The following is a 25,502-nucleotide window of genomic DNA, read 5'->3' as shown; positions in this document are numbered from 1 at the left end:
AATGAAACAGGTTGTCTGGGAAAGTAGAGAATTCTCTGTCTTTGGAGGATAGGAAGTGGACGCTGATGCCTCCATGTAGGTTTTCACAGTTTCAGCCCTTTTGCAAGGACTGTGGGAAGGGCTTATGGAACAGAGCCTCACCCTCATCACGGGCCCCTCCTTCTACACCCTCCTCCCCGGTTTTTGTCTTCTGGGAGCACGTCACTCATGACCAAGGTCCTGTGCCCTGAATCCAGAATGAGCCTTGCCTGTATTCTCCAGTTAAGCCAACAGTTAGGTCTAAAGGCACGGACTGTGGCATAAAAGGAGACCATCGACTATGGCCCTTCCACTTCACCGTGCAAGTCTGGGCTCCCTACTGAGCATCTTCGGCTTCCGTTTTTTCACACGTTTTTTTCAGTGAGATTCTGTGAGGTTCAGTGAGATCTTACACGTGAAGGACTTAGTAAAGGCTTGGCACACAGCAGGCGCTTAACACACGTAGCTGTTGTTGTCATCAACAGCCTACCTGGGAACCGAGAGAGAAAGATGGGGAGGACTCATGGAACTTGCATCACTGCCTTCTCTCTTCTCTTCACTTTCTTAACTCAGTCACTTACAGGTAAAGAGATTAATGTCAAATATGGACCCTGGCAGGTCCACGTAAGGATTAAAGAAATGCAGAGAAAAAGCTTTTCACGATCCTAGTGGTCAGGAGGTGCATAATGCATTTCTGTCTGCTCACCTGCCAGCTCTCCATCCTTCATTCCACCGCGGCCCTGTGTTAAACATTCTCCTCTGCTGCCTCCCTGACCTGTCTCCACGACCCTGCCAGGTGGGAGCCATCACTGCGGTCCTTTTACAGAGGACCACCGGGCCCCGTGGCCTCCCAGTGAGGGTCAATCCGCTGCCACACCTCCTCACACCTCGAGTTGAGGAACACGTGGGCCCTGGGGTGACCCAAGCCCTTGCTAAAATGCCTGCCACACAGGAATACACGTTAGCTCCTCTCCCTTTGCTCTTTTTCTAAACCTAAGTCCTGTGACATGAACAGATTCTTCACACTGGCAGAATAAACGATTCTGTCTCTGGACACGCCTTCCTCACCTGTTCCTCCAAGGTTCTGTGCTCACCGGTCTGCTCGTGTCGAATCCCTTCCTCTCCCATTTCTGTGCATCTTCTGGGGCTCCTTCACAGCCTGCCAGGGCCAGCTCTCTCCCAAGAAGCCCCCGACGAGACCTAACACTTCCTACCTGCAGCCCCGACAGCACATCACTTCCCTTTCCCCTGCCTGCACCATATACAAAGTGCTCTCAAGTCTATCATCTCCTTTATCCTGCAGTACCCCTCAGAGTCAGGAAGGCAGAGAGCTCATGTTCATCCACAGATGAGCAAACAGAAGCTGAGGGCATCTGACGATCTGCGCTACTACTGACCAGCATGGAGAAGAACCATGACCCAGAACACAGGCCTTCCAGCGCAGGGAACGGTCAAGTTACAAAATATTTCCCACTGACCATTTCCTGGGTTTGCTCTTCCCAACTACGCAGCTACCGGTACAGCTGTTAAATACATGGTTTTGGGGTCTGAGCAACCTGTGTCAACTCCTGGCCCCACCACTGAGCAGGGGACTGACGCTCTCTAAGCCCCCACTTGCTCATCTCTAAAGCAGGGATGAATTACAGAGGCTTCCTCCTCGGGCTAGAATAAGGATTCAATGAAATCCTGCATAGAAAGATCTGACTTTGACCCCGGCTCAGGGCAGAGGCCTAAGTGCTGGCTGTTAGGATCCTTGCCGCTATGATTGTTGTGACAGCTACCAAAACTTTCATGATCACCACCGCTATTCTACCACAGAAGAACTGTGGTTTTGCTTGGCTTTTTCCTATATTAGCATGCTAAGCACATGTCTTTTTTTTGAGCGATGCCTTATGAAGGTACATGGGAAATTGAAAAAGCAGAGGATGCAAAATCAGACAAACACCCCTGGAAGAGCGTTTCCTAGTGAAGAATGGAAATAAAATTCCCTGGTTTCGTCCCTACCTCAGCCTTTAACCCCGTTTCCCCACGCAGCTTATTTCATCTTGGCGATGCTGTCAGTCATTCTCTCCCCTTCCAATGATGCCATTACCGGGGAAGAAAAGCACACAGGTGAGGGACGAACGGGGTACCTGCTCCGTCAGGAACGAAGGCTTGTAGGCGCCGTCTGTGGACTTGTTCCCAGTGCCCCGCATGGACTTCATGTGCGAGACGGCCATGCGCAGGATGGTGAGCTTGTCTGGCTTCCGGGCCAGCGCGCTGCACGTGGGGACCATGTCAGAGAGCTCGGTGATGTACTGGGTCATCTTGTTCCGCCGCCTCCTTTCAATCTCACTGTGGTTCTCTCTTCCCGAAAGCACGAGATCAGGGGAGGGGGAAAGAGAAGGATCAGACTGGGGGTTACTGTCTGACGGTGTAAAACGGCACGTACATCGTTAACGCCAAGTAACCAAGAGACTAGCTCGTAATGGCTAATTCAGTGGCTTTGAATGCATCTTGGGCAGAGCAGCTCCCCGACACATTAGCAAGTTTCTTTCTCGGGGGGTGGGGTGGGGACAGGCTTCTACAGATGCCTCAGACTCACCTCTAAATATGTACTCAAAGCTTTCCACTGCTCCCATGTACCTAAGTACTTTTTAATAAGCATAAAGAATGAAGACATTATCCTTCAGGCATCAAAGCGAACTCAACATGCTTTCCACGTGCACCCACGGATCTGTACACGCGACGTGTGCGCACACACACACGTGCACACACACTGAATGTAGTTACCATCTGCTCAAATACGTGATTTACTTTGACCCGCAGTGAGAAACACGTCTAGCCTTGCCATTCTTGGTGTCACTGAACAGCCACGCCACAGACCTACGTCACATCACATAAGTTGTGAACAAGCTTTGCAGTATGTGCCACACGTTCTCTGCAGCTTAGTAACAGAACAGGTGCACCCCGCTCGCTAAACAACGGAGAGCCGATTAAAAAGCCCAGCGCTGCCAGGAATGCAGAGAGCAACCCTCGCTGACGTGTTAAGATGCTAAACTAGCAAAAGGGATGATAGGATGTTTCTGTCTCGAGATTATCGCCTCTAGGCTTGAAAGGGAGTGACAGCCAACCCAGTTCAACGACACTGAGACAAAGCTGTCCCCTTGGATAAAAGAACTGTCTAAAAGTACATCACACGTCCGTTGTAGGATTTAGGGTTTCACAGGTGCTCAAAGTATGAGGGTGACACTAAGCAAGAAAGGAAGCACCCCAGGCAAGGCTGCCTCACACACTGCACGTATCCACGGGGCTTCGCACCCCACCCTCCCAGGCTGGGAGCAGACGCCAGGCAGGCCTGATCACAGGCAGGGGTCACGTGAACACGCGAACAAACCAAGGGGGACGAGCTAAGCCGGGCGGCCTGGTGAGCACCTTCTACAAAAAAAGCACTGAGGGGAGGGGACGAGGGAACCAGGGAATGCCCCGCTCCTATCCTAAAGCAGCTAAGTACCAGTTAGGATGGTAAGACATCAACCTGCATAGTAGAAATGAAGGCAGGATGTGATTAAATGCTCCCAGAGGCACATGGAAAGTAAAGACCCCAGGAGAGAATAAGAGAGGAGAGGGGGAGGTGCTCCTGGAAGGGCTGGGGGAGGAGCTGGGAGGGAGCAGGTAAAGGGGGCGTATTCTGGGGGGAGAATCAGCAGGATCAAAGAAAGGGCTGGAATTGGGATGCAGCCTCTGTGGGCAGGAGCAGACAGGCCTGGGCGCAGGGGTGGTCCTGGGGCTTGGAGGAGAGGGCCGAGCAACGAGGAGCGTGAGAAGCTGGGCTGGTGACAGGGCCTGGGTCTCCCACGCCCCTCAGCTGGCTGCTGGGGAGAGGTTCGGAGGTGGGTGAGTCCTGCGGGGAGGCAGAAGGAGAGGGCAGCGGAGGCCAGCAAGGGGACTCCTGGGGCAAGGTCTCCCCTCCTGCCCATAGTGAGGGCCCTTGGCAGCAGACTAGGGAGCACAGGAAACCGCCGGAGGCAGCAAGCACCCCTGCTGCACGGGGCAAGCGAGGATGCCCGCTGTTCAGGAGAAACGGCTCTCGGCTCTCAGGTTCCTGGGCAGGGGCTCGTATACTGTGGAGAGAGTAAAGACAACCAAGCAGAGGAGGTCCATCACGGAGACGGGGCAGTGGGGAGAAGGGGGCAATTGGTCAGGGGACTCCTGTGTGCCCCAGTCTTCATCACCATCACCCACTTGTGCCCTCCACACACACCTGTCACAGGTGGCCTGGAGCCGCTGGCCCACTGCGCACCGTGCATCGGGAGGGCCTGGGTGAGCTCGCTCGGGGGCGTGCTCTCCACCCTGCCAGCCTGCACCTCATCGAGGCAGACAGGAGCAGAGATGGTGTGCAGAGAATGCCGCCGGGGACTGCTGAAGGGTGTGTCGGACAGAAACTCTGGCCACGCAGGAACAGTACATTACGATGCGGGATGCACATCCCTGCCGGGGGGCCCTGGACATGCTTCCCCGTATCTCCTGCTCAGAGACACTCCCGAACCCTAACTTGCTCCTACGGCTTGCCGTCTAAGTTCCACCTCCTCAGCTTGATTTTTAGGACCCCCCCCGCACCCCAAGTCGGGGCCCACCCACTTTTCCGCCCTGTGTTCCAGCAGGCGCTCAGCTCCTTCACTCGCCTCACAGCACAGGAATGCGCCGTCCCCTCTTCCTCACCTTCAGGGCAGCCCACCGTGAAGTGCTTCTTCCCCTCACACTCAGTCTGCGTCAGATCTCTTCTAAATACCTCCCGGTTCTCTTCTACCTTCTCCCGGCCCACGCCCACCGGCTGGCACCACTTCTCACCCCCTCACCTCGGTGCCACCAGCCTCCGCAGCCTGGTCACCTCTTTCATCTCATCGCCCTCAGTTCAGTCTGCGTGCTGTGACTGGGCGGATGTTTCTAAAGACGCAAACCCAGCTCTTCCCTTTCCAGCCCTTCAGTGATGCCCCAAACCCACAGGGCCAAGTCCAAGCCCCTGGCTAGTTACCACAGCAACCGCGCCAAGACTGGACCAGGGCACGCCTGCTTCTGATCCTATTTCCAAAAGAGCCACAGACCATCTCGCCTTGTAAACATCTGGGGGGAAGAGTCTTTGTGAAGTTCTTAAACATGGATCTAAAGCAATTTCATCACTGCACTGGATAAACCCAGCTCATGAGATCAGGTGCTTGATGGAGACGCGAGGGCAACTGTTTATTGACTGACCAGTGCAGAAAATGCTCCAATCGTTCCACAAAATAAGACTGAGTTACCAACAGAAGGTCAAAATGACGAAGAGCTGCCAGTTACCTAGCAACAAGATAAATGAGTGTAGCTACTGAATCTATTAAAATATGTGTATGTCTGTTCATATACATGTATGTATATATAGGTCCGTTTTGAAAGATCACGGAGGCAAGAAACAGGAAAAACACCCTCTTGGGAAAACAGAAGGAAGTGTCCCCAGGACCCAGGCCACCTCCTTCACAGGGTGCGGGCCGATGCGGGGTCTGCTTGGAGGAGCTGCAGGGGCAGCCTGTGCCCTTGGCATCTGAGTTTCGTGTGCCCCACGTGCAGCATCAACAAAGCAATGAGCCCCTCTAGACGTGGGCACGGGGCACGGGCTCTGCAGCAGTGACAGCTAAGGATGCAGGCACAGCCGTCGGCTATAACACCTCTGCTGGGACAAGAGGGCCCCCAGCCTGGCCCAGGAGCACGGCTGCAGAAACTAAGGACAAGAAAGAGGAAGTGCAGCTGCACACTGCCTTGGGTTTCACTTCCAACTCGGCTCCCAAGGCTGACCTCCTAAGGGTAATCGGAGCAGTGAGCTACTGATTATCTCACGAGCAGTGAGATACGTCCATCCTGATTAAATGCAGAATAGGGGCGTGCTTTGGAAATCTCAATAAAGATCTTCCTTCAACTCCGCGGATGGCAGCTGAGTCTCCCATCTCTGGTGGGAAGGGAACGACAGACCTGCACAGGCAGACGGACAGGACAGCTCCACGCCGGGGCCAGGTCTCCCGGTCACCACAGACCTGAGACACCTGGGGCACCTCAGGTCTGAGCGCTGGGGACGGGCAGGCAGGACAGACGCTGACAGACCAGCAGAGGCAACAGAGAGTGGGCAGGCGAGGACACAGCCCCTGCGCACAGCGAGTCCCCCACATACAAACCTTCAAGTTTCGAACTTTCAAAGACGCGAACGTGCATCTGATTCCAGCGAGGAACCAGAACCTGTGCCATCCACGTCAGGCGTGAGTGACATCGCAGCTCGCCCTCCGTCTCCTGTCGCTGACGATCCTTCAGCTCTACCATCTCCCACCTCCTCTCCCTCCTCCAGTCAGTAACTCTTCTTGCCTGCTCACTCGATGCCAGCCCCTGCATGCCAGCTGTTGTACTGTGCTACTGTACTTTTCAAGGTACCGTGCTGTAAGAGTCAAAATGTTTTCTTTATTTTTTGTGTTTGTCTTTTATGTATTATTTGTGTGATAAGTATTATAAACCTATTCCAGTGCAGTACTAGAGAGCCGACTGTGTTAGTTGGGGACCTAGGCTAACTCTGCCGGACTTACAAACAAACAGGGCTTACAACAAAAGTCCCGAGAAATCTCCAGGAACCCGAGGGCCCCAAGACCCTGCGTGCCCCTTAGGCAGGCCTGGCTGAGAGGAGCGTGTGGTAAACCTAAGTCCTCCAGCTGCCTCTCTTTGCTCTTGTCACCAGCTGTGAGCCCTGGGGGTGGCAGACAGCCTGACACCATCAGGGACACGACCAGCTCCCTCTCGGCCTGGTCACCCACACGGCCAGGTCCCAAACCTGAGAAGTCAGTGCTAACACCCACCCCCCGCCATTGCCAGCTTAGTAGCTCCACAGGTGACAGGACTGTTGGTAGAGCAGCCCTGCTCCAGGTGGGACCAGGGCCACGTTCCTCTATGACACCTCAGCTTCCACCGCCACCTCCTGACATACGCGCTGCTCTCCAGGCCACCATGGTCTCAACAACAGACCAGCAGGAAACAAGCAAAACGCCTCTTCTGTCCACTTGGATACACACGGCCAAGCAGCAGGAAAGGTCTGATTCGGTAAAGGTCCTCAGCACTTCTCATGTAAAAGAAGCATCCATCCCCTCCAGCCACGGGGGGAGTCAGACTGTGGGAGGAGACCCTTTGCAGAGGTGCAGACCATCTGTCCTTCAGGACTGGGATGGGGAACCATCCTGACCAAGGGGGGAGGATTTGGGGGGGTTCCAGATTTTGGGGGGCTTCCACACAAGTCCTTGCCGGCTGGCAGCTGCCTCAGGCTCAGACTGGCCCTGGCTCCTCCTCCCTGACACCAGGAGGGAGACTGTATCTTGCAAGCTTTCAGGGAGCACCCTTCCTGCCCTGGCCAGCCCTTCCTGGGTGGCACGGCAGGGCACCGTGAGAGCCATGAAGGCCCGAGAAGGGCATTTTGGGCAGCCCCACAGTGACGCTGGTCACAGGCCCTGCAGAGGGGACCCACAGAGGCATATCCAGCGAGGCGGTTTCCCTGGGCTCCAAGGCTTCTGCAGAAGGAGCAAAAGATGTTTCCTCCTTGGGAAGGAGGCAGGAACCCCACCCCCAGGAGCCATCCACGGCATGGTTTTCTGCAAAGCAGCTGCAAGATACCCCGGTGTTTAGGCTGAAGATAAGGCTCACTCAAGACACAGGGAGATGGAGTCTGAGAAAGCCCAGGTCCTGCACAGAGGAGGCCCAGGCCCAGTCTCTGATCATCCCCATTCCGGTGGGATCACTTCCCCCACAGCCTCCCAAGGCCTCTCCCGCTGGTCACTGCTCTGGTCCTCAGGGCCGCCCTTTGTGGAAGATGACCCTGAGCTCAGAGAGGTACTGACGTCCCAGGATTTGAACGAGGCTCCTCAGGAGAGCGCTGACTGGTCCCAGCCTCAGAGCTGGAACAGCCGGGGAGACTGACAGGCAAAGATACCTAAGGCTCTATGGGGAAGAAAAGGCCTGGCGGCTTCTAGAGAGACACAGCTCAGGACTACTTACGACTCCAGAAACGATTTCCTCCCCTTCTCTACAAAGTCTGGGGTTATCCAGGTACTGTCATTGCAAATCTAGGTTAGTCTCTGCAGGAGAAAAGCAGGAGGAGCTGGGGTTGCTGAGCAAGGAAAGAAGGGCATCAAAACTGAAGTCAGTGGCATGAGAGCCCAACATCTACGAAGGGGTGACTGGTCCAGATGGGCCTGAGGGCAGAGGGCTGGCTCCACCTGAAACGAGTTCATTCCAAAGCATTCTAACTCCAATCCTAACCCCAACCCACTGAAACGACGAGAAGGTCTCAAGCTAAACCCCCTCGTAATTTGGTTGCTCATGGGCTACACCATGCCAGGTTCTACCCAACTTCTCTGCCAGACTTTACTGGTTCGTAAGAACTAAGGCTGTCGAAGCCACTATGGAGAACAATATGGAGGCTCCTTAAAAAACTAAAAATAGAGCTACCACATAATCCAGCCATCCCACACCTTGACATATACCCAGAGAAAACCATAATTCGAAAGGATGCATGCACCCCAATGTTTACTGTGGCGCTATTAGGACATGGAAACAACCTAAATGTCCATCGACAGAGGAATGGATAAAGAAGATGTGCTACCCATATACAATGGAATATTACTCAGCCATAAAAAAGAACGACATAATGCCATCTGCAACAACATGGATGGACTACAGATTGTCATACTGAGTGAAATAAGTCAGAAAGAGAAAAACAAATATCGTATAATATTGCTTATAAGTGGAATCTAGAAAAAAGGTACAGATGAACTTATTTGCAAAGCAGAAATAGAGACACAGAAGTAGAGAACAAACTATGGACACCAAGGGGGAAAGCGGGGGTGGGACAAATTGGGAGATTGGGATTGACATGTATACACTACTACGTATAAAACAGATAACTAGGGGCTTCCCTGGTGGCGCAGTGGTTGAGAGTCCGCCTGCCGATGCAGGGGACGCGGGTTCGTGCCCCGGTCCAGGAAGATCCCACATGCCGCGGAGCGGCTGGGCCCGTGAGCCATGGCCGCTGAGCCTGCGCGTCTGGAGCCCGTGCTCCGCAACAGAAGAGGCCACAACAGTGAGAGGGCTGCGTACCGCAAAAAAAAAAAAAAAAAAAAAAAACAACGATAACTAATGAGAACCTACTGTATAGCACAGGGAACTCTACTCAATGCTCTGTGATGACCTGAATGGGAAGGAAATCCAAAAAGGAGTGGATATATGTATACATGTGACTGATTCACTTTGCTGTACAGCAGAAACTAATACAACATTGTAAAACAACTACACTCCAACTAAAAAAAAAAAGAAAGAAAGAAAGAAAAGAAAATCACAGTTCAGAAAAAAAAGAACTAAGGCTGTCGAGGCAAGGAGAACGTTTGGGAAGGTTGGCAGTGCTCACCTTGGGTGTTTACTCGGCAGTGGCGGAAGGCTCAGCTGAATCTCTCCCTGCTCTAAACGGAGTCCACGTGGCCAATCCAGGGTGTCCCCCACAAGGTTACTGATAAGATGAAGTCCAACAAAAAAGGGCAATCCAGGCTTCCCTGGTGGCGCAGTGGTTAAGAATCCGCCTGCCAATGTGGGGGACACGGGTTCGAGCCCTGGTCCGGGAAGATCCCACATGCCGCGGAGAAACTAAGACCCTAAGCCACAACTCCTGAGCCTGTGCTCTAAAGCCCATGTGCCGCATCTACTGAAGCCCCCGCGCTCTAGTGGCCGTGCCCCGCAACGAGAGGAGCCACCGCAATCAGGGGCCTGTGCACTGCAACGAAGAGTGGGCCCCGCTCGCTGCAACCAGAGGAAGCCCGTGCGCAGCAACGAAGACCCAGTATAGCCCCAAATAATAAATAAATAAAGTAGAAAAAAAAAAAAAAAGGCAATCCTTGCTCCTTCCCAGCTGCCCTCTCTGCATCAGAAGTACTTTGACCATCTTCCCACCTCGAAACAAAATGCTCAGCTCTCTCAGCTAAGAGGGACAGACTGAGAATTCTGGGAAAGGACAATCTTTTTCTTTTTCTGCCAGGAAAGATCTCTGCAGGACAATCCCACATTGCATAGTTTTCCCTTATCAATGGGGTTTTGATATCAGAGCTCTAAATAAAACAGGGTGGTAGATTCACAGGGAAAGATTAAACTAAAACATCATCACAACCCACAGAGCCAGGAAAAAAAATGCCCACAAGCGTAAATACTGCACAAAACCAAGAGGAAAATATCAAAATGGGTGTGATGAAAAAGGAAAAGTCAATTCTGTGGAAACTTTCCTAGCGTGGGCAGCTTTACTTTTAGATAATGTCAGAGGTTCACTGGCAAAACCCTACAAAAAAATATAAGGACTCCTTCTGGACTGCTGCAATTGGGTGCCATTGTGTCCCCAGGGAACAGCTGAGAGTCACACAGATGATGGATGGAACCTCGGGAAGGTCAATTGGAGCTGGTCCTCGAAGGGTGAAGGGTGAAGGGTGAAGGGTGAAGGGTGGAAGAGAGACTAACAAAACTCATCAACGAGGTCTTTTAGTTCCAGGTTTGTAGATGGTCCCATGCACTATAGTAGAATTCACAGTAACAGATGTGAGAACTCCCTGCGAGATCTCCTGGGTCTTCTGAGAAAGGGTGCAGAATGAGTGTGAACATGGCAAAAATCAGGTGGATAGCACGTAGTGACAAAAATTAAGGGTTTGGGAGTGAACACTTGGTTGTTCCTAAGATATAAACCCAACATTTAAAAAGATCTCTATTTTTCATGTTTCCACTCTTCTGTTTTAATGAACATTACACACATACACGTACACGTGTATGTACATATATGTAAGTCACACGGAGAGCATGGTGTGTAAAGTTGACTCTCTTGATGACAGCTCTGGGATGCCAGCTGTCCTGTGTATGAAACAGTATTCAAGACGCCACTGAGGGACTTCCCTGGCGATCCAGTGGTTAAGACTCCACACTACTAATGCAGGGGGCGCGGGTTCGACCCCTGGTCAGGGAACTAAGATCTCGCAGGCCGCTCAGCGCAGCCAAAATGAAAACAACAAAGCAACAACAACAAAAAAGAATTTAAAAAAAAAAAAAAAGGACGCCACTGGGCCCAGCTGCAGGCACAAGAGGAGATTTTGGGACTCACTAGATTATCCACCGAGGGGGCATTAAAGTAGGAAGAATCCTGAGCCACTCAGCATGATGGAAGAGTTCTGGCCTCTCCTCGAGTGTAGGGATGCAGGATCTGCTGGGCAGGACTTGCGAGCACCTCCCAGGGAGACCAGGGCTGTCCGCGAGGGGACGGGGTCAGGGAGGGGCTCACGCTGGCCTCCCCAAAGGCTGGTCCAGCCCTACTCACCCCCGCCCGGGAGATTCGTCTTCGGAGAAACACTTCCTGGTGTATAATCAGTTTCCCCAGAGATGGAGAGCTCAACCCCAACCGATGACAGGAGGATGACTTGGCAACTGGAATTCCCAGAGGCATGAGGTGGAGCCCAGCCTGGGAAGGAAGGCCGGCTCCGAACGCCCACTCCCCTGACGCTCCCACATACCTGTGTCGACCACCCTCCAGACTCCTTGTCACCGTCCCCACCAGCCGCCCACGCGACAGCGGGGACCTGCACCAGCCCGCCCGGCTGTATCACCTTCCGCGTCCCCCATCGTCTCCAGCAGCCATCCCCCCACCCCTGAGCCTCGGCCAACCTCTCCCAGAGCTGCGACTCCCCACTTCGTGAACACACCCGCTGCTTCTCCAGCTCCCTCAGATTCCCACAAAAGCAGAAGGTTCTTCGTTCATCTGCAGTGGGCAGAGGCTTACAGGTGTGCCTGAGAGGGAAGTCTGGGATGCCCCAGGTTGAATTCCAACGAAGGTAATGGAGGAAACGGAGGTAAAAACATTAGACCCCGACTGAAATTGCAGACCACGAACGTGGGGTGGCACGAGCTGTATTCCAGTCTACTCCCCTCCGTGTTCTCCCAGGTCATCAACCCTCACTTCCTCCTGCTCCTGGCCTTTCTTCCTTCTGCAGCTGGACCTGTAGCTTGACCTCTTCAACGGCCCTCTCATCAACATCAACCACCTTGCTGACCCCGCCCCCCTGCTGGACCCCCCCGGGCCTGAGTGCACAGGCCGTCTGCATTCCCCGGCATCCAACCAGCTGGGCGCTGCTGGGGGAAAACCGCACGCTAACACAGTGTGCTAGGGTGTGGGGTCTACAGTACAGCTCGTACATCTCTTCCACCCAGGCATCCCAAACTTCTCTCAGGCGCACCATTAAGCCTCTGCCGCTGACAGCACACGGCCTCTGCTTAACCAGAGAGGAGGAACCACCAGAATGAGCCCCTCAACTCTCCGGACACCCAGCAGCATCACACCCAACCACACCTGCAGCTCCTCCCCTCTGCGGCCAAGGCTGGGTGGTCCTCCTGCGGGGCTTGGATCCAGCCCTCCCCTCCCCCACTCCCTTGACCCATCTCTCCCCAGCCCCACTCCAGAACCTTCCAAATCCCCGCTTATACTCACTCTTCCCCCTCCCCGTGGACACGTGCTCCTGGTCTCTTCCCATCCTTAAGAGTGGTCTCCCTCCCCAAGCCCCAAATGCCCTCTTCCTTTTTTATCCACATCCAAGCTGCTCAACGAGCTGTCTCCCCCAGGCTTCAATTCTGCAGCCCCCAGTACAATCCTCAGCCCCTGCAGACTGGCTTCTGCCCACCAGGTTGCCCGTGACTTTGTGTGGGAGGTGGGAAGCATCCGGGGTCAGCAGAGCCCTGTCCTGCGTCCCACAGCCCCCAGAGCGGCATGAACCGGTGTGGGAAGGAGGGCTGAGGCCTGGGGATGGTGCAGCGGGCCTCAGGGCGTTTCTGGCCCTGGAACACATGTGTGTGCACGTGCATATGTGTGTACCCGTGTGCAGCGGCTGGGTACACACACGCACGTGTGCATACGTGTGCATGTGTGTGGTTAGGTGGCTGTGGGCAGCTTCATGGCTACTACCTTGTTCTTCCTGAGACCTGCTGTGATCAGGCAGGAACCAAACCCAACTGATTTACCTCCTATGTGGCTGTGACCGCATTTCCCATATCCGAAATTGAGACGCGGCGTCTGACGAGAGGTCGGACGTTTGAGTTGGGACCACCCTTGAGAAGCCCTGGGAAAGCTGGCTGCACACACAGCAGGGCGACAGAAATCACAGCCTAGCACCCTGGCCCGATTCTGAGACAGCAAATTCTGCTGGTGAGATGCCCGCATCTCAGCCACCCTCTCTTGCAGGGCCTCGCCCAAGGGCTCCCTAGGCTGATCGTAAGCACGGGAGCAGGAAACAGAAGTGGCCCCGAGGCAGGCCATGTCCGCCACTGGCAGGAGACGGCCTGCAGCAGTCTCTCCCACCCTCTCCTGGACGGCTGCCAGAACAGCTCGCGAAGCAGAGGGCGGGTAGCCTCAGTCGCCTCCCCAGCTGGGAGCAGCTCAGATGCCCCCTCCGGCTGACAGGTCCATCAACTCTCCGATGGTCACACATTGAAGTGGGCCCAGGCTTCCGCGGGTACCAGTGTACAGTGAAGCATGTCCCGTCTTTCCCTCTTATTTTCCATGTGCAGGGGAAAGGATACGGTTCCCAGAAGCCTAGGTTTGAACCCTGACTATGTACAACCTGACTCACTGGCGGGCTTACAAGACAGTTTCACAGAGTCTAGGGTTTCTGTTTCTTCCTGATGGGACCTCAAACAATGAGCTCTCTGTGTCCCTGCACTGTTATTTCATCACTGACACTGATCTTCCATGTCAAACAAACGTCACTCCTCGTCTCTCTTCCTCCCTCTGTTCTGAGACCCAGGAACCATCATTTCCTGAGGTCAACAAGCGATGGAATGTTATCTCAAGGGGAATTCTGATCCAGAGAAACCACAGGTCATTGTTTCCTTGTAAAGGGAGGCTGTGTAAGGCGAGCGCAAACTAGGCTGGGGAGATGTGTGCCCTTATTATCGAGGCTAGCTCTCTTTTCGGGAACAAAGCACTCCCTGCTATTAAAACTTATCCTAAGAAATGGGTGGCCACCTAAGCTGGGGTTCTGTCTGCACCAAGGGAAAACTAATACACGCTTTTGTTGTTGAAACTCGTGTCTTGATTTGATTAGAAACTCCGGGGTCATTCGAGGTCAAAGCGTGCTCCACCTTCTCTGTCCTTCTCACCCAAGCGGAAGCGGGGAGGATGGAAGGCAAAGTTCTCGGGGAGGAAAGCGTCTCAAGTGACAAGACTTTCTATGGATTGGAGACGCCAGGAAGCCCAGGAATAGGAACGAGACGCACGTTCCTCTTGGATTTGGGGAAGGGGTGCTCAATCCACACCCACAACACAGGTAAAAGGTAGCCAGCCAAAAGTGACTGCCATGGGGACGAGCAAACTGGGGGAGGCCATGGGTCCGGGGCTCAATACGGACATCATTCTGCTAAAAACATTTATAAAATAACCGAGGTTGTCAATCCAAACTGTGGACTGTGCATACCGGAGAAAGGTACCCGTAACCTGGGGTACGTTTTCAAATGCATCAACCACCAAGAATTAGGAGTGCTTTGATGGGGCAGCGGGGGAGGAATGTCAAGGCAGGCCCTTCCATAAGTAAACTGAGTACAGATGGGCATTTTGCTAAGACTGATGGAATGATCTTTGCCCTTTTCTCCATGTTGCCAAACTTCCTCCCATAACTTGAACAAAATAATAAAGAAAAAAAAAAAGCCATGGGGCTGGGCCGGCCTTGTCCTTCCTGTATGTGGTACATCTACCACCACCGGCTCCCACGGGCCAGTATCCTTCTGTGAGGCGGTCTGTTCTCAGGACAGCCCCACAGAGCCTAGTTAGAGATGCTGTCATGTGGCCAGTGAGTGATACAGCTCTTAGGAACATAAGGTCCAGTTTTATATCCTACATCCAGAACAGGGCCACCCAGGTTTCTTATATTTCTCCTTATTTTCCATGGTAGAAAAAGAGGCTTTATCTTGACTGTTTTTCTAAACTTGAACTCTAGGTCTGTCTTTTAAAAAAGAATCCATTGAAACGGGCAGTCAGTATTTAATTCAAAAAGCCAAAAGAGTTAATAATTTGTTACTTAACTTTTGATCATCCAGGCTGGGGTTGGCAGGTTTGCTAATAATAGTTACCTGTCCCCGGGCCAAATACTGGCATAGAATGAGGCAATGGCTTTCTTTCAATGACGAAAGACATTTAAACCCCTGTTGGTCCCAATGAGGTGATAAATGGTCTTGGCTTCTTTAAATCTAGGGAACATAAAGTAAACTCACCTTGAAAATTTGCTGGGACCTTCTCCATCTTCATCATCAAAGTCCATTCTGAAAAGTCAAGATCACGAGTGAGCATTCATTATACGTAGGACATTTAACTGGACACATGAGCTGGTGTCACACACACAGGGGGTTTTATTTGGTCAGATTGCTCTCCAACAATCCCAACCCTTGGCAGTGCAAAAAACAGTATCTCTACACAGTCATTGTACAGGTTCGAGACAAGAAAGGGCAGAATGAAAGATCTACAGCACCAGTGCCATTAATTATATGATTGGGGACTTCTGCAAAAGTGCTGGAATATCAACTCGAACCCTTCTAGAACCCTATACAGGCTGCCAGTGGGTTGCTCAGGCTGTGCTGGAAAAGTCAACACCCCTCATCTCCCACCACCTTTGGGGATACCTGCTCCCCTCCATATCATTTATTCCACAGGGAGACTTCCTGCTTTAAATTATTTTGTGGTATATTAACAGACTGAGAAAAGCCCAAGAGGGTTTCAAAAACGGGAAGTTTTAAGGGCAATGAAGGGATTATGAGGGAAACATATACTACTGGGTGTGCCATGTGAGGACTTGGCTGGTGTGGATGAGTCAACATGGAAAGGGCATTTAAGGCCATTATCCTATAAACTCCAGGTCCAAGTAAATGGGTGTGCGGGAGAAACAGTCGTTTGGGGCCCAAGCTACTCAAAGTGCCTGTCTGCTTACTGAAACTCACCCAATAAATACTCAAGATTCCCACTTCATTGGGCCTCTCCAAATACACATAAAACAAAAAGTTTTGATAGATATTTCTTTAACTGATATCCCAAACTCTCCTTCTCAAAAAACAAACAACAAAAAACAGTCCTCTCTAAGGTCAGTTAATTTTACTCCTGAAGATGTTAGAGCAGAGCAGGTACTTATTTAAGGTGTACCCAGAGTCTTCGGGAACAAAACAGAAATGGTACAGATGTCTTCGCTCTCCTGGACGTTTGGGGGAGGTGGGATTCCTTGGGGGAAGAACGTCTCAGAGCCACTGCATGCCCCATCTTGTTCTCAGTGGAACTGAGGGACTAAGTGGGACACAGTTTCCGTGGACCCCAAGCAGAAGGGAGGCCGGCCTGCCTGGTGGCCAACAGCTTGCCACCAGAATGGCGGGTGTGCTCTAGAACCACAGGTGCATATGCCAGGGCTGCTGGCCTCACAGGGAATGTGATCTCTCCCTCAGCTCTCAGGGTGGGGGCCCCAGTGGGTAATGGGTGATGGGGGTAAGGCACAGGGCACCCAGGCCACCAGGAAATGGCCAGTTGCATAGGAAGAGCCACCACGGGACAAGCACATGGGAGAGGCCCTTAATGAGATAAATCGTACTCTCTAGGCTTTGGGGTTACTTGGGGGACCTAGAGACTGTGATGACATAGGGCAAAGGAACATTGTCTTCTTTAAAATGGTATCACATGTTTATTTTTGTACTGTTTTATGTGCAGTGTGGCCAGAGTTCTAATCTGAGTTGAACTGATGGGATCCCCTGCCAATTTGGAATCCCTGATTTCCAGGCACCAGGGCTTGCACTGGCTGCTTGGAATAAAAGAACAAAAGGCATTACATAACTGGGAGAGATGACAGCGATGTTAACAAAAATACTTCTGCACAAAGAGGAGGGAAGACCGGGAAGAAAAGTGATAAGAAAGGGAAAGTAGAGTTAAAACACCACTGGGAGAGACAGACATGCATCCCCGACAATGCAGACTGGGCAGCCGGGCACCAGACAGCAGCTGCAGAGTCGCCTATGTTGTGGGAAAATGGTGGCTGAACGCACGACTTTCTAAATGAAGCAGAGTCATCAATACACTGCTTAGCTACTAAGCCATCACCTCACCTTTCCTGAAAAATCACGTCTGGGAGATAGCACCAAAAATCCTGCTCCCAGAGCCTCTGGGCCTCTGCAGAGCTACGGAACCACACTGCCACCCAGTGTTCATAACGGGTAAGAGCGACTTTGCTGCAGACATGCAGGTTACTTAACACCCCTGGGCTGGCAAAAACAGACTAGTGTTAAGAAAAAGAACTGGCACTTTCAAAATTCTAATGGATTTATGCAAGCATTTAGCAAAGCCTCAACTGGGTGCGACATGCACAGTTTATCTTTAAAATGCCTTTCAGGTCAAGTTGATATGAGCGTGATAATCTGGTTCCTGCAAGATACAGTTGATTAAGTCAGCCTTCCCTCCTCAGGCTGCACGATCTTTGGGGTACTTAGGGAGACCCACTGTCCCGGTTTTCCCAGAATGTGGGGATCTGTGGAGGTACTGGGCTTCAGTGCTAAAACTGGGAAGGTCCTGGGCCAACCAGGATGGCTGGTCACCAGAGTTTTCATTAAGGACAGCCTGTCTCTTTACCTGAACCTCATGCAGCAGACGGATGGGGAAGCAAGCCATACGGTAAACGGTCCCAGTCTGGATCAGGTCAGCCCAGCTGAGCAGAGAGTGTAAGAGAGGGGCGGCCAGGCTCTGGAGCCAGAGTTTTCTGAAGTCTACTGAAAACTTAGGAAGCAGGATCTGGCTACGAAAACGTAGGGACCGCGAAACTGTGCCTTCCCACCTGTGTATGCGTGTGATCGCACGTGTGCTGCCATCACATCTAGGAATTTTGAAACGCATAATGTGGGCGTGAACTCAGGAGAGAAATCAGGACACAAACGACCGTTCAGATCCTCAGGGTAACTCACTTGACCCCAAAGCGGTCTCACTGCTCATCAGCCACACAGAAAAAAATTCAACTTCTGAGGACAGAGGGATCTTTCGGAGGAGTGCTTGCCGAGACGCTGCCTTTGGGTCTTCTGCCACCAATTCAAATGCTCCACTTTAAATATGACTACAATAGCTGTGCTTTTCTTCTGCTATAAAAACTCTGAGTAAATCATCCTGTGTGTCTTTTATGTGTCTCTATTATACTTAAGCATCTGGATAATAAGGGAGAGAAATCAAAACATGACTTTTAAGTCCTCTTGTATTCACTTTAAAGAATTCGGTACAATAAGTGGATGATCTAAGGGTCCTCAAAAGGTGGGCTGAGAATGCATTTTACCTCACTTTCCTGTTGCTGAGCATGGATTCTAACCTCGATAAAAAGCCGTGAAAAGCACTGCTGAGCCTGCAGCTAGTTAAGAGTGAGTGCTGCGGACCTGCCTGACAGCGATTGCATAATAAAAATAATGCATCATCAAATATGAGTCAGCGAATCATTCACTTATGCTCTTATGAGAGAAGATGAGACGCCGTGCCAACAAGGCTGGTTCTAGAGTGCAGCAAACGAGCGACCCCAGTCCAGCGTGAAGCTGCTGCTGAAAAAGAGAAGTGACACGGGTGCGAGCCAACACCCTTCCTTCAGGGCCTAGACCAGCTGACTGGGGCTACAGCAACACTACTGCAGAAATTTGAACCAAGCAAAACATCTGCTTATGTAATATGTCTTTTACTCAACCACATTCCAGCAGCCGTGGGGTTAGACTGCAGGGAGACGCTGGCCTACTGGCCGCACACAATTCGGAAATCGTTTCCCTCCAGTGACGATATTTTAGAAGCCCAACATTTGACTCCAAGGCAGCGGGAAGGGGCTGGTACACCCAGTGCCCTCCAGCCTCACCCTCCCTCCCCACCAAGGGCTGACTCTGGGGATGGGCACAACCTGTCTAATGACAGCCACTTCCCCTATCACTTGAAAAGCACCAAGTGTGCCCTGTGGATGCCCCCCACCCCATGCCGTCCCACCGCCTCACTGGGATCAGGGAGTTCTCTACAAAAACGCAATCCAGGTGACTTGCTTCTGGTCACTTCTGCCACACATGTGGAACCACTTTTCAAAGAATCTGAAACTTCTGAACCTTCACCTTTGTCCCAACTGCTAGCAGAGCACGCTGCTTGCTGAGATGCTTACTGGGGGAGCCGTCAGGGGACAGGGAAACAGCATCAGAGGATCCACGTTACTGGGCCAGGCATGTGGCCGGGGCATCCAAACCCCACGAGGGGTCACTTCTACTTGGCTCTGAAACACTAGGGCTGGGTGGTCATCCTGGGAATCTGGGACACGTCCCTCCACCGGAATCACCAGGTCAGAGCGGGAAGACCTAGGCAGGGAATAGGAGGCAGGAGGCAGGTCCTTACCTCTCCCAACCCCCCACTCCTTTGCTCTCTCCTCCCCTTCCCTGCATCTCCAGCTGTGCCCCACAGTCTCGGAGAGAAGGAGGAAGAACACCGTGGCAGTGACGGGGGAGCGTGCATAAACGCGCCATGGTGCAGGGGTGGGCGCCGCAGTGGGGTGACCTGCCTTTTTTTTTTTTTTTTGGGTACGCGGGCCTCCCACCACCGTGGCCTCTCCCGTTGCGGAGCACAGGCTCCGGACGCACAGGCTCAGCGGCCATGGCTCACGGGCCCAGCCGCTCCGCGGCATGTGGGATCCTCCCAGACTGGGGCACGAACCCGTGTCCCCTGCATCGGCAGGCGGACTCTCAACCACTGTGCCACCAGGGAAGCCCGGGGTGACCTGCTTTTTGATGAATGTGACTTTCGTCAGGGCTGAGCACGCAGGCTGCGGTCTGCGGAGCGTTACCACTGCTGTGGTTGTTCTACAACCGCGGCGGCCTCCATCACAGAATTTCAGCAAAACACGTAAAATACCAGATGTGAGAGTTACCATGGAAACTGCCCTGTAAAAATGGAGGTCTCCTTGCTGAGACGCAGAGGATACATCCCTCAGTCACAGGGGCTTAGCAGAAGGAAGCGCGGTTTGCCTGTTCTTCCTTCTGATGGGGAAAAGGAAGCAGGCGCACGGGTTCCAAAAATGAGGGGAATAAAGGACAAGCCCCCGGAGGAGGTCGGCTCCTTGATCTGCCTTTCGGAGGCGCGGGCCCTCATCCTGCTGGTTGGGTAGCGTGCCAGCAGTTGCTGTGGGTCTCCTTGAATCTCTGGTTTCTTTGCTTGCTGTGGTGCTTCCTTGCTTCTAAGTGGAAGTGACCTCTGGGCTCTGTCTCAGTCCACCCCAGGTCCCCCTCCACCTCCAGTGTCACGCCGTGTATGTGTGACCTGGTAGGGAAAGGGGCAGCCTGGAGGACCTCTTCAGAAAGGAGACCGAGTCCACTGTCCGGTCATCAGCTCAGGCAGCAAGCAGATGTCAGGGTCTGGACGCCAGGAACTCGGAGGTCAAGGAGGGCAGGAGCCTCAGCTCGCCACAGCCCAGCCCTGAGCAAAGCGTAGGCCCAGCACACACCCTGCGGGAGGGGTGGCAGAGGCTCAGCGACGACTCCCCTGCACGGAGAGGGCTCCTTGTCCTGCAAATACTGGGCCCCAGCATCTCTGCCTGTCCTTGGCCCTGGCCCAGCCCACCTTCCTGCATCAAAGAGTCCTGTGCTACAGAGGTAGAGAACAAACGTATAGACACCAAGGCGGGGAAAGTGGTGGTGGTGGGGGGGTGGTGGTGGCATGAACTGGGAGATTGGGATTGACATGTATACACTAATATGTATAAAATGGGTAATTAATAAGAACCGGCTGTATAAAAAAATAAATAAAATAAAATTTAAAAAATTTAAAAGAAGTGTTAAATATACAGAAAAAAAAAGAAACAAAAAGAGTCCTGTGCTTCCTCTTCTTAAAAAGGATTGGGCCAGCAATGAGGCTCTGTCCCCAGGGAATGGAAGTTAGCAAGCACAGACATTTAAAATAATTTTTAAAAGGCCGGGCATCTTAAAAAAAAATTCAGTAAGTTTATATGTTGACATCAAGTGCATTCTTTCAACAGCCCACACTCCACTGAGCTTAGTACCTAGTTAGCAAGAGTAGCTGGTTAAAAGAGGATGTCTGGGTTTGTAGTAAGCCCTAGGGCAGGCTGCTTCCTACTCTAAAGCTGATCTCAGGAGTTCTGCCCCAGGCACCACACTGCTCATGAGAGCTCTGCTGGTCCCGCTGGAAGGAACGCTGACCCTGGAGGGGAGCGAGCTGAATGGAGGGGAGAAAGCTGGGGAACCAGACTCCATTACCCTCTCACTAATCACCAAAATCTTAGCCCTTCTTTTAAAGACTACTACACACACAGCAGTCTTTTCACCGTCTCAAATTATAACGCTGAAGAGGCTTTTTCATCCTACTCCATTCCATTCCAGGTCCTCATAACATACCTGCTCCCCCTCCCCGAGCCCCGTTTAAGAATCACACTGGTTTAAAAGCGACTCTTAGGTTTAAAATGATGGACCATTTTACAAATGAGCCTGGACCCTTGTCTTCCTGGGGAGACCTGGGTTATTGGAAATTGCATTAATAGGACAAACTGACTGTACTTCATGAAAGTATTTGTCTATCAAATATTTCATTCTATTTCAATGTCTATTCTATTTCATGAAAGTATTTGTCTCTCAAATATTTCATTGAAAATAAAATTGATTCAATGAAGGAAAGGGGTTGGTTGATATACAGAGTCTGAAAATGTTGGTTATGTTTTTCCTGCAGGGATCTGTTGGTTGATCAGTTTCGTAGATCTCTGCACAGCTATACAGACACCATACATCATGAGTAGATGTCGTTTTGGGCTCCATCAGTTTAGGAATGATGGTCTTTCTGGTCCCACCGGAACCTAACACTGTTACTAACTTTACTGGCAGAGCAGGTCAATGTAAGCTGCCCCGCCTTTAGGTGCTGGGCTAGAGCCAGTTTTTTGGAAAGGAATTCCTGCACACCACCTAGCAAAGACGGGTAGACGGAGCAAAGAACAGAGAGCACCAGAGGGATCTTTGCTGCCCACAGGGGCTGAAGCTCGACCTGAGAGCTGCCCTCCGGCTGGTGGCCTCAGGCAGAGGGATGGGTAAGTCCCCTCCCTCAGAGAGATGGCCTGAGCAAAGCCCAGCAGGATCACAGAGCCATTCTCACCACAAGGACAAGCAAACAGAAGTCCCCAGCTGGGTGCTGAGGCCCAAAAACACTTAGAGGCAGATCACATGCATAGTTAGGAATCTTGCAAAATCTAAACAGGATACAAACTGCTGAGCTTTTATTCTCCAGGACGGGGAGAGACAATATTTTCCTAACAGGTCAAGAGTGTTGCTCAACATGTATTAAGCCCAATTCCTGGAACCACCGAGGTTGCTTACCCAGAACGCCGCTTTCCTCCGCGGGCGGGCATGGCCCCGGCCATCCTCACCTGTCCAGTGGCCGCCATGGGGGCAACGGGCAATGTCACCGATCCAGGGATGTCCGAAGCCATTTCTGCAATTCAGCAAAGATGAGAGGTTTTGTTAATGCCAGAAGAGTCCAAGAATAAACAAGAAGATTGTCCGGCAGACCAAAAGCACCACCTGGGAGGAGAATCCAGGGACCTGGGTCCTGGGCCCATCATTAGTCACGTGACGCAGCTGAGCCCTTCCCCTGTCTGGAAAAGGATATCCCTGGGCAGTATGCCCATACTTAGTTTAGGTGGTAAAAAAAGAGTTTGCGCAGCTAACTTAGCTTTCATAAAGAGCTCCTGTCTCCTGTCACCTGGAGGCAGGTAAGACGTTCAGGAATCCAGGCATGTGGCCAAAGCTTAAGGGGAAGGACCCCACTGCTGGTCCCAACTACTGGTAGCCCACATGGGGCCAACCCAGAGAACCAAAAGAGCCAATCCCCTGCAGCACCACCACTGATGCTCGGTCCTCACCCTGGGCATCTGTGTTCAAGCAGAAAGTCTGTTCCCCTCTCTAAATATGGACTCAGAATCCCCGAATACGGAGCCCTGCCTGGCCCTCCATTCATGACGAGGACAGTGAGGTCCAGGGGCCTTAAAAGCATCCCTTCGGGCTGCACGGTAAGCCAGTGACAACGGCTCTCCACAGCCAGGACTTTCTGGGAAGAAATGTTAATTTAAAGAATAAGTATGTCTTTGTTTTTCTCTTTCTGACTTACTTCATTCTGTATGACAGACTCTGGGTGTGGTACAAATGAACCTATTTGCAGGGCAGGAATAGAGACACAAGACACAGAGAACAGACATGTGGACACGGTGCGGGGAAGGGGAGGGTGGGATGAATTGGGAGACTAGGTTTGACAGAAATACACTACCATGTGTAAAATAGATAGCTAGTGGGAACCTGCTATAAAACACAGGAAGCTCAGCTCAGTACTTTGTGATGAGCTAAATGGGTGGGATGGCGGGGGTTGGGAGGGAGGTCCAAGAGGGAGGGGATAGATGTACACATATAGCTGATTCACTTCATTGTACAGCGGAAACCAACACAACGTTGTAAAGCAACTATACTCCAATTAAAAAAAGAACAGGTATGTCTGGCATTAGACGAGAGTACCTTTCCAGTACATCTTTATCATAATGTATTATTGCTTATAAGCTAGAAACTTTCAGAAGCTTGTTAAGGCCAAGGTACACACCCCTAATGTCAAAGAAACCACAGTTAAAGAATTTCTCCTTCCCACTTTGTGGTGAGTTCTTGAACTCAGATGACCTTTCCTCAGACCATTAAATGACAAATGCAATACTCCAGGGGCCTCTCTGATCCTGTTTATTGTTCTTGGGAATGACTTCCACGGGGCTCTATTTTCTCAGCCCAACTCTTATTCAGGGCAGAAGGGAAGCAACAGTCTATGAAAATGTATTTCAGAAAGACAGTCTGGGATAAAGACAGGGATCTGGGCCCTTGTTAGTGAAGGAACGTTGGTGATGCTCAGAAGTGTTAAGTTACTGCTCTCTGCCCCCTCCCAGAAACCACGGAGGGATCTGACAGCTGATCCACAGTTATGTCCAAAGACACTGTGTTTAATAAACATACTCTAAGGTCAACCTGAACTACTCCACTCAAAAGTTCTGTAGAAGAATTTTACAGTACTAATAAACAAAATCTTAATTTAGCTACTCCACTATGTTCACAAAAATTTGAGAGCTATTAGTTTTTTGTTGTTGTTGTTTTTGTTTTTTTTTAACTAATGTACACATTGGAAAGTACTCAAGGAGAAAAAAAAAATCCCTTTCTTAAAGCAATCCTCTCCTCTCTAAACAATTCCTGTACTGGATTTGTGACAGCTAGGCAGTATGAACAGCAATGACCTTATAACCTTATATCTGCCTGCTTCTGATAAGAAATCTGTATTTTTTTCTGCAATGGAGGCTAAAGCACGTTAAGTCCATTAAGTCCCAAAATTAAAAGGCTGAATCACTGCCAGTGCAAACATGGGCGAAAACAAAAGTCACCGCTTCCCAAAGTCAGTCCCACAAAACATCAGGCTCTTAAGATTCTCCAGGAAAAAGGGTTGCGTGGTCAAACAGGTTAGGGAAAAGTCACACACTTATCCCCCTTCTCAAAGATTTCGGTGCCCACCAAAAAACACACCGAGAAGTCCTGATATAAGGACGTTTGTTTACCTGTGACTAAGCCAGCGTATCATAAAGGTCTCTAATGGTGGAAACTCTTAAAATGTGTTCTCCGAACAACTCATGTTCCACGTGACACTAGTTTAAGTATTTTAAAGTCAGCTACCCCATTCCTGCCTTTGAGTTAAGGAAACGTCAGGCTGGAGGAGATTTTCGCCATTGTCTGCAGACCTGGAAAGGCCCACCCTTTCCCTGTGTGGTTACCCTCCAGCTCGGAGGCGGGGAGTGGGGAGGAAGGAGTGGAAAACGGAAGGCAATGTGCAGTTAGGAAAGAAGCTGGTATCTGTCCCATTTTATTTGGGGAAAACAAAGGTGCAGATGGTGAAGTTCCACAAAAACCCTGGCTATAGGGCAAGGGTTGAGGAATACGGAAAGTCCAATCCTTTCCTCAGACAGATGAGGGAAGCGAGGAAAAAGAGATTAAGTGACTTCCACGGGTGCCCACGGTGGACCAGGGGCCGGGCCAGGGGCAGGCCCAGTCTTGCTGTCACATCAGCATCTTATTCTGCTGGACTGTTTCCCATGATTAAGTTTCACTGGACTGTTTCCCATGATTAAGTTTCACTGGCCCAGAAAAAGAGCCAGCTCTGCAAAGACAGGCCCACACCAGCCTGCCTCCATCAGACCCCACTAGGTATATTCTTGTGCCCTCCAGGCTTGGTGCGAGATACCAAGTGCAAGTGGACAGGCAGACACAAGTAGTTTCTACCACAGAGAAAGTGTATGCTTCATGAAGGCCATGTGGTGGATATGCTGAGTCGGCTACAATCTTTACATGTGATA

General features: G+C 51.5%; 1 protein-coding gene across 5 annotated transcripts in view; it reads right to left on the bottom strand.

Annotated features, from left to right (window-relative positions):
- ARNT2 (aryl hydrocarbon receptor nuclear translocator 2) overlaps positions 1-25,502 on the bottom strand; it is a 198,852-nt gene that overhangs the window by 128,054 nt on the left and 45,296 nt on the right. For 4 of the 5 annotated variants that reach the window (XM_032622321.1, XM_032622323.1, XM_032622325.1 and 1 more), the window contains exons 2-4: positions 22,453-22,567; positions 15,331-15,378; positions 2,151-2,364 (exon numbers count right to left, since the gene is read on the bottom strand). In XM_032622321.1, the coding sequence (XP_032478212.1) occupies positions 2,151-2,364; positions 15,331-15,378; positions 22,453-22,567 (377 nt within the window). Of the gene's footprint in view, positions 1-2,150; positions 2,365-15,330; positions 15,379-22,452; positions 22,568-25,502 lie in introns of those variants that run through there. The other variant, XM_032622322.1, reaches the window with a different exon arrangement.

This window comes from Phocoena sinus, chromosome 2 (assembly GCF_008692025.1).
Source record: "Phocoena sinus isolate mPhoSin1 chromosome 2, mPhoSin1.pri, whole genome shotgun sequence".
NCBI classification, from domain to species: domain Eukaryota; kingdom Metazoa; phylum Chordata; class Mammalia; order Artiodactyla; family Phocoenidae; genus Phocoena; species Phocoena sinus.
The sequence above is the reverse complement of the archived record's forward strand: the minus strand, read 5'-3'. Positions and strand labels throughout refer to the sequence as shown.